The sequence below is a fragment of the Panthera pardus genome, unplaced genomic scaffold, assembly GCF_024362965.1.
Source record: "Panthera pardus isolate Hobbes unplaced genomic scaffold, ASM2436296v1 HiC_scaffold_24, whole genome shotgun sequence".
In the NCBI taxonomy this organism is placed as follows: Eukaryota; Metazoa; Chordata; class Mammalia; order Carnivora; family Felidae; genus Panthera; species Panthera pardus.
The window spans coordinates 102,445,245-102,458,568 of record NW_026526810.1 but is presented as its reverse complement, the minus strand read 5'-3'; the positions used below and the strand labels follow the sequence as shown (position 1 = coordinate 102,458,568).

At 39.4% G+C, this 13,324-nt stretch overlaps 1 protein-coding gene across 11 annotated transcripts in view; it reads right to left on the bottom strand.

Annotated features, from left to right (window-relative positions):
- SYNE2 (spectrin repeat containing nuclear envelope protein 2) overlaps positions 1 to 13,324 on the bottom strand; it is a 339,505-nt gene that overhangs the window by 112,640 nt on the left and 213,541 nt on the right. For 10 of the 11 annotated variants that reach the window (XM_053889485.1, XM_053889486.1, XM_053889482.1 and 7 more), the window contains 4 exons: positions 11,656 to 11,841; positions 7,022 to 7,144; positions 4,642 to 4,824; positions 1,885 to 2,016 (listed from right to left, as the gene is read on the bottom strand). In XM_053889485.1, the coding sequence (XP_053745460.1) occupies positions 1,885 to 2,016; positions 4,642 to 4,824; positions 7,022 to 7,144; positions 11,656 to 11,841 (624 nt within the window). The remainder of the gene's footprint in view (positions 1 to 1,884; positions 2,017 to 4,641; positions 4,825 to 7,021; positions 7,145 to 11,655; positions 11,842 to 13,324) is intronic. The other variant, XM_053889481.1, reaches the window with a different exon arrangement.

Here is a 13,324-nt window from a genome sequence, read left to right as displayed (position 1 = left end):
TTAAAAAAAAAATTTTTTTTTTTTAAAAAGAATACCCTAGAGAAAGAACATGCATTTCTAATATTCTGTGGGACACAACAGAAAGCACGCATAAAGCTCTTTCCCTGTGTGCCCAAGTATGATGGCTGAGAAAAAGCTCTGTGTGATTATTTACGTTTTGAGCTGAACTACATTTTCATACAACGCTATTTTTACTTGGAAAAAAACAGCTACTAAGCTATACATATATATAAATACTAACAGATTTTTCTGAAGAGATAAATGTTAATATTAATAAATGTGAATTTTTAACACTGACTACTGAAATGTGGACATATTTGGAGTATCTATGTAACTAGCAAAACGGTATTTTTCTTTTTTTTTGAATTTTTTTTTTTTAACGTTTTATTTATTTTTGAGAGCGGGAGAGACAGAGCATGAACAGGGGAGGGTCAGAGAGAGGGAGACACAGAATCCGAAACAGTCTCCAGGCTCTGCGCTGTCAGCACAGAGCCTGACGCGGGGCTCGAACTCACGGACCGCGATATCATGACCTGAGCCGAAGTCGGCCGCTTAACCGACTGAGCCACTCAGGCGCCCCCCAAACGGTATTTTTCTAATGATCAAGCATGACGTCATAAAGCCATGCATGGTTGGGAGAGCCATTCAAAGTACAAAGAGACCAAAGGATCTTAATATAAGAGTATGAAAAGTTCATTGACAGGACTTGGGATTCCATTTAGCAGCAAACCTGTGAGTAACTTCTACTTGTTGGAGCTTAGTGTAGTTTCAAAGAATGTTCACAATTATTCAGAAGGGTTATGAAAACATTCCTTTCTTTTCGAGTACATGTTGTTGAGAGGTTGGACTGTTTTTACACACTTCAAACTAAACTACATACCTCAACAGATGGAATGTAGAAGCGATGAGAATCTAGCTGTCTTGTACGAAGGCAGACATTTCAGAGATTTGCAAAAATGTAAAACAACGTCACTCTTCTCACTACGTTTTCTTTTGGAAAATGTGATTTCTTCCATAAAAGATACGTTATTTCTATCAGTATGTACTAGGTTTGTTATTGTCATTTTAAAATAAACTAAATTATTCTTACTTTTCTGAGTTTTCATTTCTTTCTATCTCAGTAGAGATGATTCATAGAAACAAAAGCTCATTGGGGCCTTAAAATTTTTTAACGTAATGGGAAATCGGACATATTTACAATACTGAGTCTTTACTGTTGAGTCCGCCTTACTGAGTCCAACACCTAATAGGTGTGTGAGTCACCTTGGACCCCTCCGTAAGTCACTTGCCTTAGGTCTCACAGCTAGCAAGTGTTGCAACTGGCTTTGAATACCATAGCGATCGCCTGCCCAAACCAACCTGATGGTAGGATAGAAGCAGCTCTTTACAATCCTTGGCATACAATCAGGATATTTTTTGTAGAAGCACTAATTCGAAAACAAAGACTGAAAAAAAAAAATCTCTAGCAATAGAGGGTTAACATACACACCACCATAACTGGGCCCCACAGGATACTGTTAATTGTGACACATGGAAATGTTAGTTAGTGTATGAAACTCTTCATTACAACAGTGGTCAGGGTCTTTACCTGTGAAGCCCAGCCTGCCCACACTGCCTGCCCCTTATCTCAGAAAGCTAGACGTAAAGTCAGGTTGCCCAAATTTCCTGTGTTCCATCAGCTTGTTCAGTAGCAGAGCAAATTCAGACCCCAATGCACCTATTTTATGAAATAGGAACGTATAAAGTCAATACATACATAATATACCTTCAACTGGAAGAGAGAAGTAGGAAATACACCGGACCATCACAAAGGCTTCTAGACACCAATGGCTTAGTAAGTGATTACTGAAGGAACAGCAGGGCAAATAAATTAAAGAAACATACCTGTACCTGTGGCAGGTTGGCAGTTTGGTCTGGTGATATATGTTCATGGGAGAACTCGGCTGAATAATTATTTAAGATCTGCTTCAAATTTTCTATTTCCTCGTTGCATTCATTAGTCTGTTTTATGACTATCTATAAAATAACCCCCCCAAAAGAAGAATCTTTGTCATAACCTAAGGACTAGATTAATGGGTTACTTCCAATGTCCAACCCCACCACAAGTTTCAATTAATGACAGCAAATACAAACCCATATAGATTGCAATAGAAAATGGTAGCCTAAATACAGAGAGGAATGTTTGTAAAGCTGGGACCTGACTTTCTTGCTCTACTAGATGCCAGGACACCTTGGGCAGTGCTTGGAGTACAAGCATAATAAGACACACCTTTGCTCTTAGTATTTCCAGTCTAGTGGGCTTATTCTGGGAAGCATTTTTTATGGCATGTTAACATCCAGGTGCCAAGTTCTATGAAATTACTGCTATGTCATAACATGCTATTTTAATGCACACTCCATGTGATGCTTTCTATACTAGAAGGGTGATATTACTGATTCAGAGTGGAAAGGGCATCTGATTTGAAAGATGATGAATTTTCCCATTCCCGTCATATCCTCACCTGGTATCCCTTGGGGATCTGTGATGTACATTTTATGAGTAAGAGGTACAGGGTTCAAGAGCAGTCTGAGTTTGCAGGAAAAGGCAAAATTAACCAGAACAATACACTGAATCTAGTGTTAAGGAAGTAGTGAACCTCACACCTATTTGTGTACTAAATTGTATGATCAAAGTATGACGGAAAGATAAAGTATAGATGTTTTCTTGGTATGCTACATAATGAAGCAAATGCCTTTTAAAAACTGCAAAGTTTCGGGCCAACACAAAATTCTTCCTTGTAGGGCACCTGAGTGGCTCAGTAGATCGGGTGGCTGACTTCAGCTCAGGTCGCGATCTCACAGCTCAAGAGTTCGACCACGCGTCGGGCTCTGTGCTGACAGCTCGGAGCCTGGAGCCTGCTTTGGATTCTGGGTCTCCCCGTCTCTCTGCCCCTCCCCCGCTCACATTCTGTCTCTCTCTGTCTCTCAAAAATAAACATTAAAAAAACCTTTCTGAAAATTTTCTTTGTATTTTAATATTTAACCATAATTTTGGCTGTGAGCTGGAAATAAATAACTACGTTCGCTGCACACACCTGTTACCCCACCCTCGATAATGAGCTACATCCTATTACCCACCCCACCCCCCCAATAACTTGTCTTGTTTTCCACGGTGAGGGCACTTAAAATATCCAAAGTAGGACTTGAAAGAAATGTACCAGATTCTAATGATTTTCATTACCAGTGTCTTACTTAATTTTGAAATATATGAGATGACACTTGATTTCCACGAGCACAATAACATGGAAAATTTTAGCAGCACAGTCTGATACCTTACTTGGCACAAAATATAATTTTCTCTTCTATTTTCCCCTTCTCATCCTGTGAAGAAACCCCTTAAAAGCATAGTTACAACTGTTATTTTCTTTTCCTGACCAGGAAACCAATAAAGCACAAAAAAAGCTTAAAAATAATAGATCAAACTGTCTATTTCTTTCTGTTTTCTTCTCTTTATAATATCAAAAAGGAGTACACAGAGTGCCAGATCTTTTTTTCTCCCTGTGGGTGCTAGACATCAGCTGATGAGCCAGGACAGAGAGATTTTATGAGCTAAGACTCAAACCAGAGATTACAGTATTCTCCAATCTTAGGAGAACACAGAGTAGCCAGCTAAATGGCAATGAAATTGAAGAGGGAGAAAGAGACAGCAGCTTTCTCCCTAGAATCAGGTGGTGGTCAGGAAGGAGGGAAAATAACCTTTTCTCCTACCCCATCCTATCTAATCAGGAAAAGCAGGTGGAGGGGGGGAGGGTATGGGATCTGCCAACAGAGTTGAAAAGTCTGTGGGATTTAAGGCTGTTTCAGCAACTTTCTCTTCTTGTGAAAGTGGTTGTTAACTTAGAAATGCAAATCAAAGAAAAATGTAATTTCTATCTAATAACGACTCCTGACTTGAGCCTGGAGATCAGTCAAAACATAAGAATTAACCCTCTGGGGAGATGCTGAAAGATGTCATCATTTAAAAGGAAGAGACCTTGATATGAAGAACGAATGATACCAGGAGTCTAGAAACACAGATTTTTGTCCTGTTTGTACACAAATGAATCTGGACATGAGTTAACTCGGTGGTCCTTCAGCAAGTGATCTAATAAGCTTCCGACTCCTGTCTCCTTATATATAAAAATAAAGGTGACAAAGTGCCCCTTCTATCTGTATCCCATGTTTGAATAGAAAATAAGATGATTAATGGGAAAGTGACCAAGAGTATAAAGAGATTATTATGGTGCTGGTTACTGTAAGGGTCTCACGAGGTTTGCAAATACACTGCTCAGGTTTAAACCTTTCTCCACAGCATTTACCCACGTGTGTTTTCAATAACTGCAGGGCAGAATTAAACCGATCATAGTTATGCTTTAATGCCTTCAGCTAAAGAAGAATAAGAACTGGGGAAATCACCTTAGCCTCATTTAAGCAGTAAGACACTCTCCTTTATCCAATGTCACATCCTGGATAATAATACCAGAAGAGACCAAAAAGAATCAACAGAGACAGCATCTTGTGGTCACGGGAATCTCACCAACCCAACCATTAAAACTGAAAAGAAAACAGCTTTTGCTGAACATTTTCAGCCAATAAAGTTGGCTATTATCACACACTGCTCACCTTTAATAACTCATTTTGTTCCTGAGTCACATTTTCCAACAATTTTATATCTTGTAAAAGCTGATTCGTCCGCTGAAACACAGGGAGAGGCTTCATTCCTGTCTGGGGCAACTTCAGTTCTACTTGGTAAGACACTATTTCAGCAATGGTTTTCTTCATGGGACGTATGTTTTCAAGTATGACCTTAATTATATCAGAGAAGCATGGTACGTAAATGAAAAGAAATGACCACTTCTGAATCTGTTCAAAATTAAAATACTGTATGATTTAGTCTTTAATCTATAGTTTTGATTTTTTTTAAGTTTTTTTATTTATTATTTTTTTATTTTTATTATTATTTTTTTTAACGTTTATTTATTTTTGAGACAGAAAGAGACAGAGCATGAACGGGGGAGGGGCAGAGAGAGAGGGAGACACAGAATGGGAAGCAGGCTCCAGCCTCCGAGCCGTCAGCCCAGAGCCCGACTCGGGGCTCGAACTCACGGACCGCGAGATAGTGACCTGAGCTGAAGTCAGCCGCTTAACCGACTGAGCCACCCAGGCGCCCCAAGTTTTTTTTATTTTTATTTTATTTTTTTATTTTTTAGAGAGAGAGAGAACAAGCTGGGATGGGGGCAGAGAGAGAGGAAGAGAGAGAGAATCACAAGCAGGCTCCGCACTGTCAGTGCAGAGCCTGATGCGGGGCTCGAACCCACAGACCGTGGGATCATGGCCTGAGTCGAAATCAAGAGTCTGATGCTTAACCAAATGAGCCACCCAGACGCCCCTAAATTGTGATTTTTAAAGCATTTCCTTGGGGGGCGCCTGGGTGGCTCAGTCGGTTAAGCGGCCGACTTCAGCTCAGGTCATGATCTCGCCATCCGTGAGTTTGAGCCCCGCGTCGGGCTCTGTGCTGACAGCTCAGAGCCTGGAGCCCGTTTCAGATTCTGTGTCTCCCTCTCTCTGCCCCTCCCCCATTCATGCTCTGTCTCTCTCTGTCTCAAAAATAAATAAATGTTAAAAAAAAATTAAAAAAAAAAAAAAGCATTTCCTTGGCTCAGGCTGAAAAGAACTCTTAGATCACTTGTGCCCCGATAGTGAAAGGTCTCTGGAAAGAATGCCTGGGGCAAGAGTAAACCCGCAGCACCAAGTTCTGCGTTTGGACCACCCTTGCCTTCCTTCTCTCCCTCCCTGACTCTCTGAAGAACTGTTGCTTTGCTTTGTGCCACCAGGCAGTGAGCTGTGCAAGAGCAGTTTCTGCCTCTTTCTGCCTCTTACTCACTTTCATAGCAATTGCACATAGCATGGGGCTTCCTACAGTGCAGGCCCTCAAAAGGTGCTTATTGAATTGTCCTGCCAAATTCCCTAAGTCCCAAAAGTATAATTATATTTTGCTTCAAAGCCATCGGTTCCGTAAAAACCCGGACTTACATAATCTATAAATGCGAAGAGATTATTCCCTTTACTAAGAACTTCCTATCTATCACTTTCTTTAATCGTCACAACAACCCCGGGAGGTAGGTATCAGAACCGCCATTTCACAATAAGGAAACTGGGTTCACAGAAGTTAGAAGACCCCGGGGAGGTCAGGCTATAAGAGGTAGGGCTGGGAGTTGAAGCCAGGCCTGCCTGATTCCCAAGCACACGCTGCTGACTGCTAGGCTGAGAGGAAATCCGTGTCTGTGTGCTGTTTAATATGCCCCGGGTCCTATGCTAGAGGCTCTGTATCCACTGTAATCATCCAAGTACCCTCGCCACAATACCAACGCGCAGCAGGAGAATTCCAGAAATGTTAACTAATTGCTGAAAGTCACACAGCCTGTAAGCAGTGTAGTTGGGTCTAAAACCCAGTTCTCCTGACTTCAAGGCTGAAACCCTTGAACTATTAAACACCGGGATTTGACTTGATGGTAAAACTTCCAAACTTTGAAGTTTTCAGAAGAAATTCAGGAAAAAATAACCAATAGAAGTTATTTTTATACAGATAGTACTGTATGATTTAAAACATGATATGTGTCATTCATATCTAGTCTTCAACTTTATTTTGCTATTACTCTGGCAGGATTAAGTACTTTTTAGTCAGATCACATTATTATATATTTTAAAACATAATAAATAATAGGGGCACCTGGGTGGCTCAGTCGGTTAAGCATCCGACTTCGGCTTGGGTCATGATGTCACGGCTCATGAGTTCAAGCCCCGTGTCAGGTTCTGTGCTGACAGCACAAATCCTGTGTCCCTCTCTCACTTTGCCCCTTTCCCACTCATGCTCATTATTCTCTTTCTCTCTCTCTCTCTCAAGAATAAATAAAACTTAAAAAAAAATAATAAACATGTTTAAAGCATAAACATAATAAGTATTATGAGAGAACATTTCTAATAATGATCCATGCATACTTACCTCCCCATGCTTAAGATGTTCTTCAGGTGAAAAATCAAATATTTCTTTGGATAAGAGGATAGCTTTGATTTTTGAAACCTTTTTGTCCATTGATTTTACTTCAGTTTCAATAGCAACCACATCCTAGAATTTCAGGAACAAGAAAACATTCATGTAGTATATATTGTATGTTAATAACCTATAAAACACAATTTATTGCCATGTATTCTGTTCTCCAATTTAGGCAAAAATGTTTGCCACGTACACCTCTTAAAAATTAACCAAGTGAGAGGCACCTGGCTGTTTCAGCTGGAAGAGCACGCAACTCTTGATCTCAGGGTTGTGAGTTTGAGCCCCACATGGGGTGTAGAGATTACTTAAACAAATAAAACTAAAAAAAATAAATAAAAATAAAAAAAATAACCAAGTGTATCTTCAACAAATGATGTTGAAGATACTGGACATGCAAAGAATGAAACTGGACCACTTTCTTTTTTTTTCTTTTTTTTTTCTTTTAGAAAGAGAGTGAGAACAGCAAGGGAGAGGCAGAAGAGGAGGAGGAGGGGAGAGAATCCTAAGCAGAATCCATGCTGTACGTGCAGCCAATGTGCGGCTCGATCTCCCAAACCATGAAATGACGATCTGAGCCGAAATCAAGAATCAAGAGTTGGACGCTTAATCCGCTGAGCCACTCAGGCGCCCTGAAACTGAATCACTTTCTTACACCATACACAAAAATAAATTCAAAATACATTAAAGACCTAAATATGAGACCTGAAACCATAAAAGTCCTAGACGAGAACACAGGCAGTAACCACTTTGGCATCAGCCTTTACAATATCTTTCTAGATATGACTCCTAAGGCAAGGGAAACAAAAGCAAAAATAAACGATTGCCTCTATGTCAAAATAAAAAGCTTCTGCATAGCAAAAGAAACAATCAACAAAACTAAAAGACAACCTATTGAATGGGAGAAGATACTTGCAAATGACATATCCAATACAAGATTAGTACCCAAAATAACAACTCAACACACACAAAAACAAATAATCCAATTTAAAAATGGGCAGGGGTGGTGCCTGGGTGGCTGAGCTCGTTAAACAGCAACTCTTGATTTTGGCTCAGGTCCTGATCCCATGGTTCATGAGTTTGAGCTCCCGCTGTCAGCTCTGAACCTGCTTAGGATCCTCTTGCCCCTCCACTCTCTGCCCCTCCCCCCGTGTGTGTGCATGCACACATGCTCTCACTCTCTTAAAAAATAAATTATTTATTATAAATAAAACAAAAAAATATTTAAAATAAAATAAAAATGGGCAGAAGATGTGAACAGCCATTTCTCCAAAGAAGACATCCAGATGGCCAACAGACACATGAAAAGATGCTCAACATCACTCATCATCAGGGAAATACAAATCAAAACCACAAAGAGATATCACCTCACACCTGTCAGAATGGCTGAAATAAAAAACACAAGAAACAACAAGTGTTGGTGAGGCTGTGGAGAGAAAAGAATCCTTGTGCAAACCGGTGGGAATGCAAACTGGTGCAGCCACTGTGGAAAACAGTAGAGGTTCCTCAAAAAATTAAAAATAGAATTACCATATGATCCTGTAATTCCATTACCAGTAACAAATACAAAAACACTAATTAAAAAAAATTTTTTTTAACATTTATTTATTTTTGAGACAGAGAGAGAGAGAGCATGAACAGGGAGGGTCAGAGAAAGAGGGAGACACAGAATCTGAAACAGGCTCCAGGCTCTGAGCTGTCAGCACACAGCCCGATGCGGGGCTCAAACCCAGACTGTGAGATCATGACCTGAGCCGAAGTCGGACGCTTAACCGACTGAGCCACCCAGGCGCCACTACAAAAACACTAATTTAAAAGATATAGCACTCCTATATTTATTGGAGCATTATTTACAATAGCCAAATTATGGAAACAACCCAAGTGCCCATGGATAGATGAATGCATAAAGAAGATGTGGTATATATACAATGGAGTATTACTCAACCATTAAAAAGAATGAACACTTGCCATTTGCAACCACATGGATGGATCACACAATGCCAAGTGAAATCAGCCAGTCAGAGAAAGAAAATACCATATGAACAAGGTATGGTACAAAACAAATGAACAAGGAAAAAAAGAGACAAACCAAGAAACAGCCTCTTAAGTATAGAGAACAAACTGATGGTTACCAGAGAAAAGGTGGGCAGAGGGATAGGTGAAATATGTGATAGAGATTTAGAGTACACTTATTGTGATGAGCACTGAGGAATGTACAGAACTGTTGAATCACTATATTGTACACCTGAAACTAATATAACACTATATGTTAACTGTATTAGAATTAAAAAAAAAAAAAAAAAAAGCCTAACAAAGTGTATGTAGATGTTAACTGCTTTCAATAAAAAAGTCATTCCTTTATTAGCATACCACACTACAAAGCACTGCTTATACCTTGCTGAGTTAAAACTCCTCATAAGGCCAACTTTCAATTTCTTAAACTATGAGAACAAAAGTATTATGCATTTGAATAAATTTTATTAAGTTTATTTTTTTAGTAATCTCTATGGTCAATGTGGGGCTCAAACTCATGACCCCAAAATCAAGAGTAGCACACATTTCTGACTGAGCCAGCCAGGCACCCATGAATCAATTTAAAAAAAAAATTTTTTTTTAATGTTTATTTATTTCTGAGACAGAGCATGAGTCGGGAAGGGGCAGAGAGAGAGGGAGACACAGAATCTGAAGCAGGCTCTAGGCTCTGAGCTGTCAGCACAGAGCCCGACGTGGGGCTCGAACTCACAAACCATGGAGATCATGACCTGAGCCGAAGTCGGTCAGTCACTCAACTGGCTGAGCCACCCAGGCGCCCCTTCAATTTTTAATTCTCAATATCTATGAACTCTTTAGATTTATCTTTGGAATGTGTTTAAACACTTGAATACAAGTGGGTCTACAATTTAAAAATTTCTACCACTTCAAGTAAAATGACAAAGTCACCCTTGGAAAACCAACACAAAAGAAGCTGGAAAAATTGACAGGATTTTCTTGCCAATCCCCTAATGAACTATTGTCATGCAGAGTCACAGATCATTTGTCTGGTGGTTATTCTCTCATCAGTGTCAACCTCTAGGACTTGGCCAACAACCTAGAACAGTGAAAAGGCTGCAGCATGTGTAATAAACCTACATATGGAAGAACACGTGATACAAAACCATAAATGCATGAGTACGTGCTACAAACTCTACATATTGAAATCCACTTGCACTGTAAGAAGGCCTTTTAGACCTTTACTTAAAGAGAGCTAAATACAGACACACTGTAACAACCAAAAGGTGCAGCTCATAATGAAGGGGACAGGAAACTACACGGGAGTAGACTGAGGGTTTCAGGGGCACCTCAGTGGTTCCGTTGGTCCAACTCTTGATTTCAGCTCAGGTCACGATCTCATGGTTTATGAGTTCGAGCCTCCGCGATGGACTCTGCGTTGATAGCCAAGAGCCTGCTAGGGATTGTCTGTCTCCCTCTCTCTCTGCCCCTCCCCTGCTTGGGTGCACGCACGTACATGCACTCTCTCGCTCTCTCAAAAAATAAATAGAACTTAAAAAGTAAAAACGAAATAGACTGAAGGTTTCAAATTAAAGCAGTCTGGAGCCATTTAATATCAGATAAGCGTGACTTTACAAGCAAATGAAGTAATGAATACAGCAACTTCCTAGTGATATCTTCAAGTTACAAAGAAAAGTTAAATTATATTGAAATTATTTTTTGCATCTTATATTGAAAACGGTATAAGAAAATAAACCCTATCTCTTAGGGTAATTTCGATCAAAAGTTATAGAAGCATTTAAAAACCTTGGAATAAGCTTCAATAACCAAGAATGTTTAGCAATCATTATCCTGAAGTTACACAAGTGTGGCATAGGCAATGTAACAGAAACAAAAAGTAAATAATTAATTGTACCTGCCTTTGCTATATGACTTGATCCTTAAATAAATGCCTCACACGTTTCAAGCTGAAATAAATAAAATTATTTCAAAATCTGGTGGCTGCCATACAGCAGCCCCTCAGCAAATATTTGTTATTGGTCAATGAAGACTTGGGAGGTTATCTGTTCAAGTCCCTCTTTGCTAATTTGTGTGTTTATATCAACAATTATCGTCTCTCTGACAAAGAGAAAACGGTGAGCTTATTTGATGAGGATTCTTTCCTTTAAATAGACCACTTCTGGACCAAAAATGGGGATATGCACTACAAAATAAAAGTTGCAAATTAAAGTAAAATCGGGGCCCCTGGGTGGCTCAGTCAGTTAAGCATCCAACTCTTGGTTTTGGCTCAGGTCCTAATCTCACTGTTGGTGAATTCAAGCCCTAAGTCGGGCTCTGTGCTGACAGCGTGGAGCCTGCTTGGGATTCTCTGTCTCCCTCTTTCTCTGCCCCTGCCCCACTCACACTCTCTCTCTCAAAATAAATAAAGTTAAAAAAATTAAAGTAAAATACAATTCAAGAAATAAGAGCATAAGTGAAATATGTACCAGATCAGTATGTCTTCATATAGTTAAGAGTTTATTAGTGGTATAACTCTAATTTACTAAATGAAATATAAATTAAAAATAAGAAATCACATCTTTGTAGTGTCAACTTACATCAGCCATCCGTTGAATCTGTGGAAGGCTCTCCATGATTTTTTGTTGTAAATCTGCCACTTGACGACTTAACTCTTGTACAGATTGTGCTAAATCATCAGTTTCAAAAATTATTGACAAGTCTTCTAGATCCGTGAACACTGAATGTAAAAGATTGTGTTTCTGTTCCGAATCTTCCAAAGCCATCTACACAATGGAAAACAAGGAAAAAAGAGAGAGAACATCACGATACTAAAAGAGGTTGATTAATATCGAAACTGTATATAGTGTGGCATATTAACTAGACTTACTGTGGTGATCATTTTGCAATACATGCAAATATCAAATCATTTCACTGCACATCTGAAACTCTTATAATGTGTGTCAATTGCACCTTAGTAAGAAAATTTTAAATCCGAGAATTTTAAAACTGCCTCAGCATTTCAAACTCCTATTCATTTCATTTCATAATAAGACACTAGGGGTGGTTCAGTCAGTTAAGCATCAGACTCTTGATTTGGGCTCAGGTCATGATCTCAAGGTTGTGAGATCAGGCTCCACACTGGGCATGGAGCCTGCTTGAGATATTCTCTCTCTGTCTCTCTCTCTCTCTCTCTCTCTCTCTCTCTCTCTCTCTCCTCTCTCTGCCCCACCCCTCTCTCTCTCCCTCTGCCCTTCTCCTGCTCACACTCTTGCTCTCAAAAAAAACCCCACTTTAATCATAATAAAATAGTAAACACTATATTGTAAACAGCATTGGGTGACTTTGGAGTGTCTACCCCATTTTGGTGGGCTCCCAGCAGCTATTATATACCATGCAACCCTGCTCCTCCAGCCATCAGTAAAAGAACCAGGAACACCTGACCTGCGGTCCATCCCTCTGTCATCTGAAATCCAGGCCAAGAAAGCCATTCAGGCTCTCTCTAATTGGCTGGACTTGTAACTTTGGGAATGTGAATTCGAGAGAAAGAGGTACACGAAGTGAGGATTGGGAATGAAGAGGCAATCCTGTGGCTTGTCAGTCCTGGTGCCGATGTCCTCGCGTGGCCTTACCACATGATGCCACCGACTTCCATGAGGCGTCCCTACGGTTTGAGTTGACCTGAATAACCTGACACCAAAGGGACTCTATCTGATAAAACCAAATGAAAGAGAAAAACATCCATTTTTACAGTTTCTTAGACATTCCTCCTTATAATTTTTTCCTTTCTTCTTTTAACAATGATAATGTATTAACTAACTTTCAAACTTAAGATTTCAAGATATCTCAGCCACCAACTGGAAATGTTTAACCTAGCGTAGTCTTCAGGTGATTCCATAAAACATAATATGGTATGAGAAAGAACATTTACTTAATTCAAATAGAATTCTGGTCTCTAAAATTTTTTAGGTTATTCAGAATTTTATGTTGTCCTTATTTGAAATCCTAGAAGGAGAAAACTTTATGGAAAACAAAATTTAAAACCAATGCGTTTTGGTTTTTTCTAACCAACAATACCATTTTACAATAGCATCAAAAAATATAAAATACTTAGGGATAAATTCAACAATGTACATGTAAGACCTACACACTAAAGATTATGAAACACCACTGAGAGAAATTAAAAAGGACCAAAATAAAGAGATCTATCGTGTTGCTGGATTGGAACAGTCAATACGGTTAAGATGTCAACTCTCGCCAAACTGATCT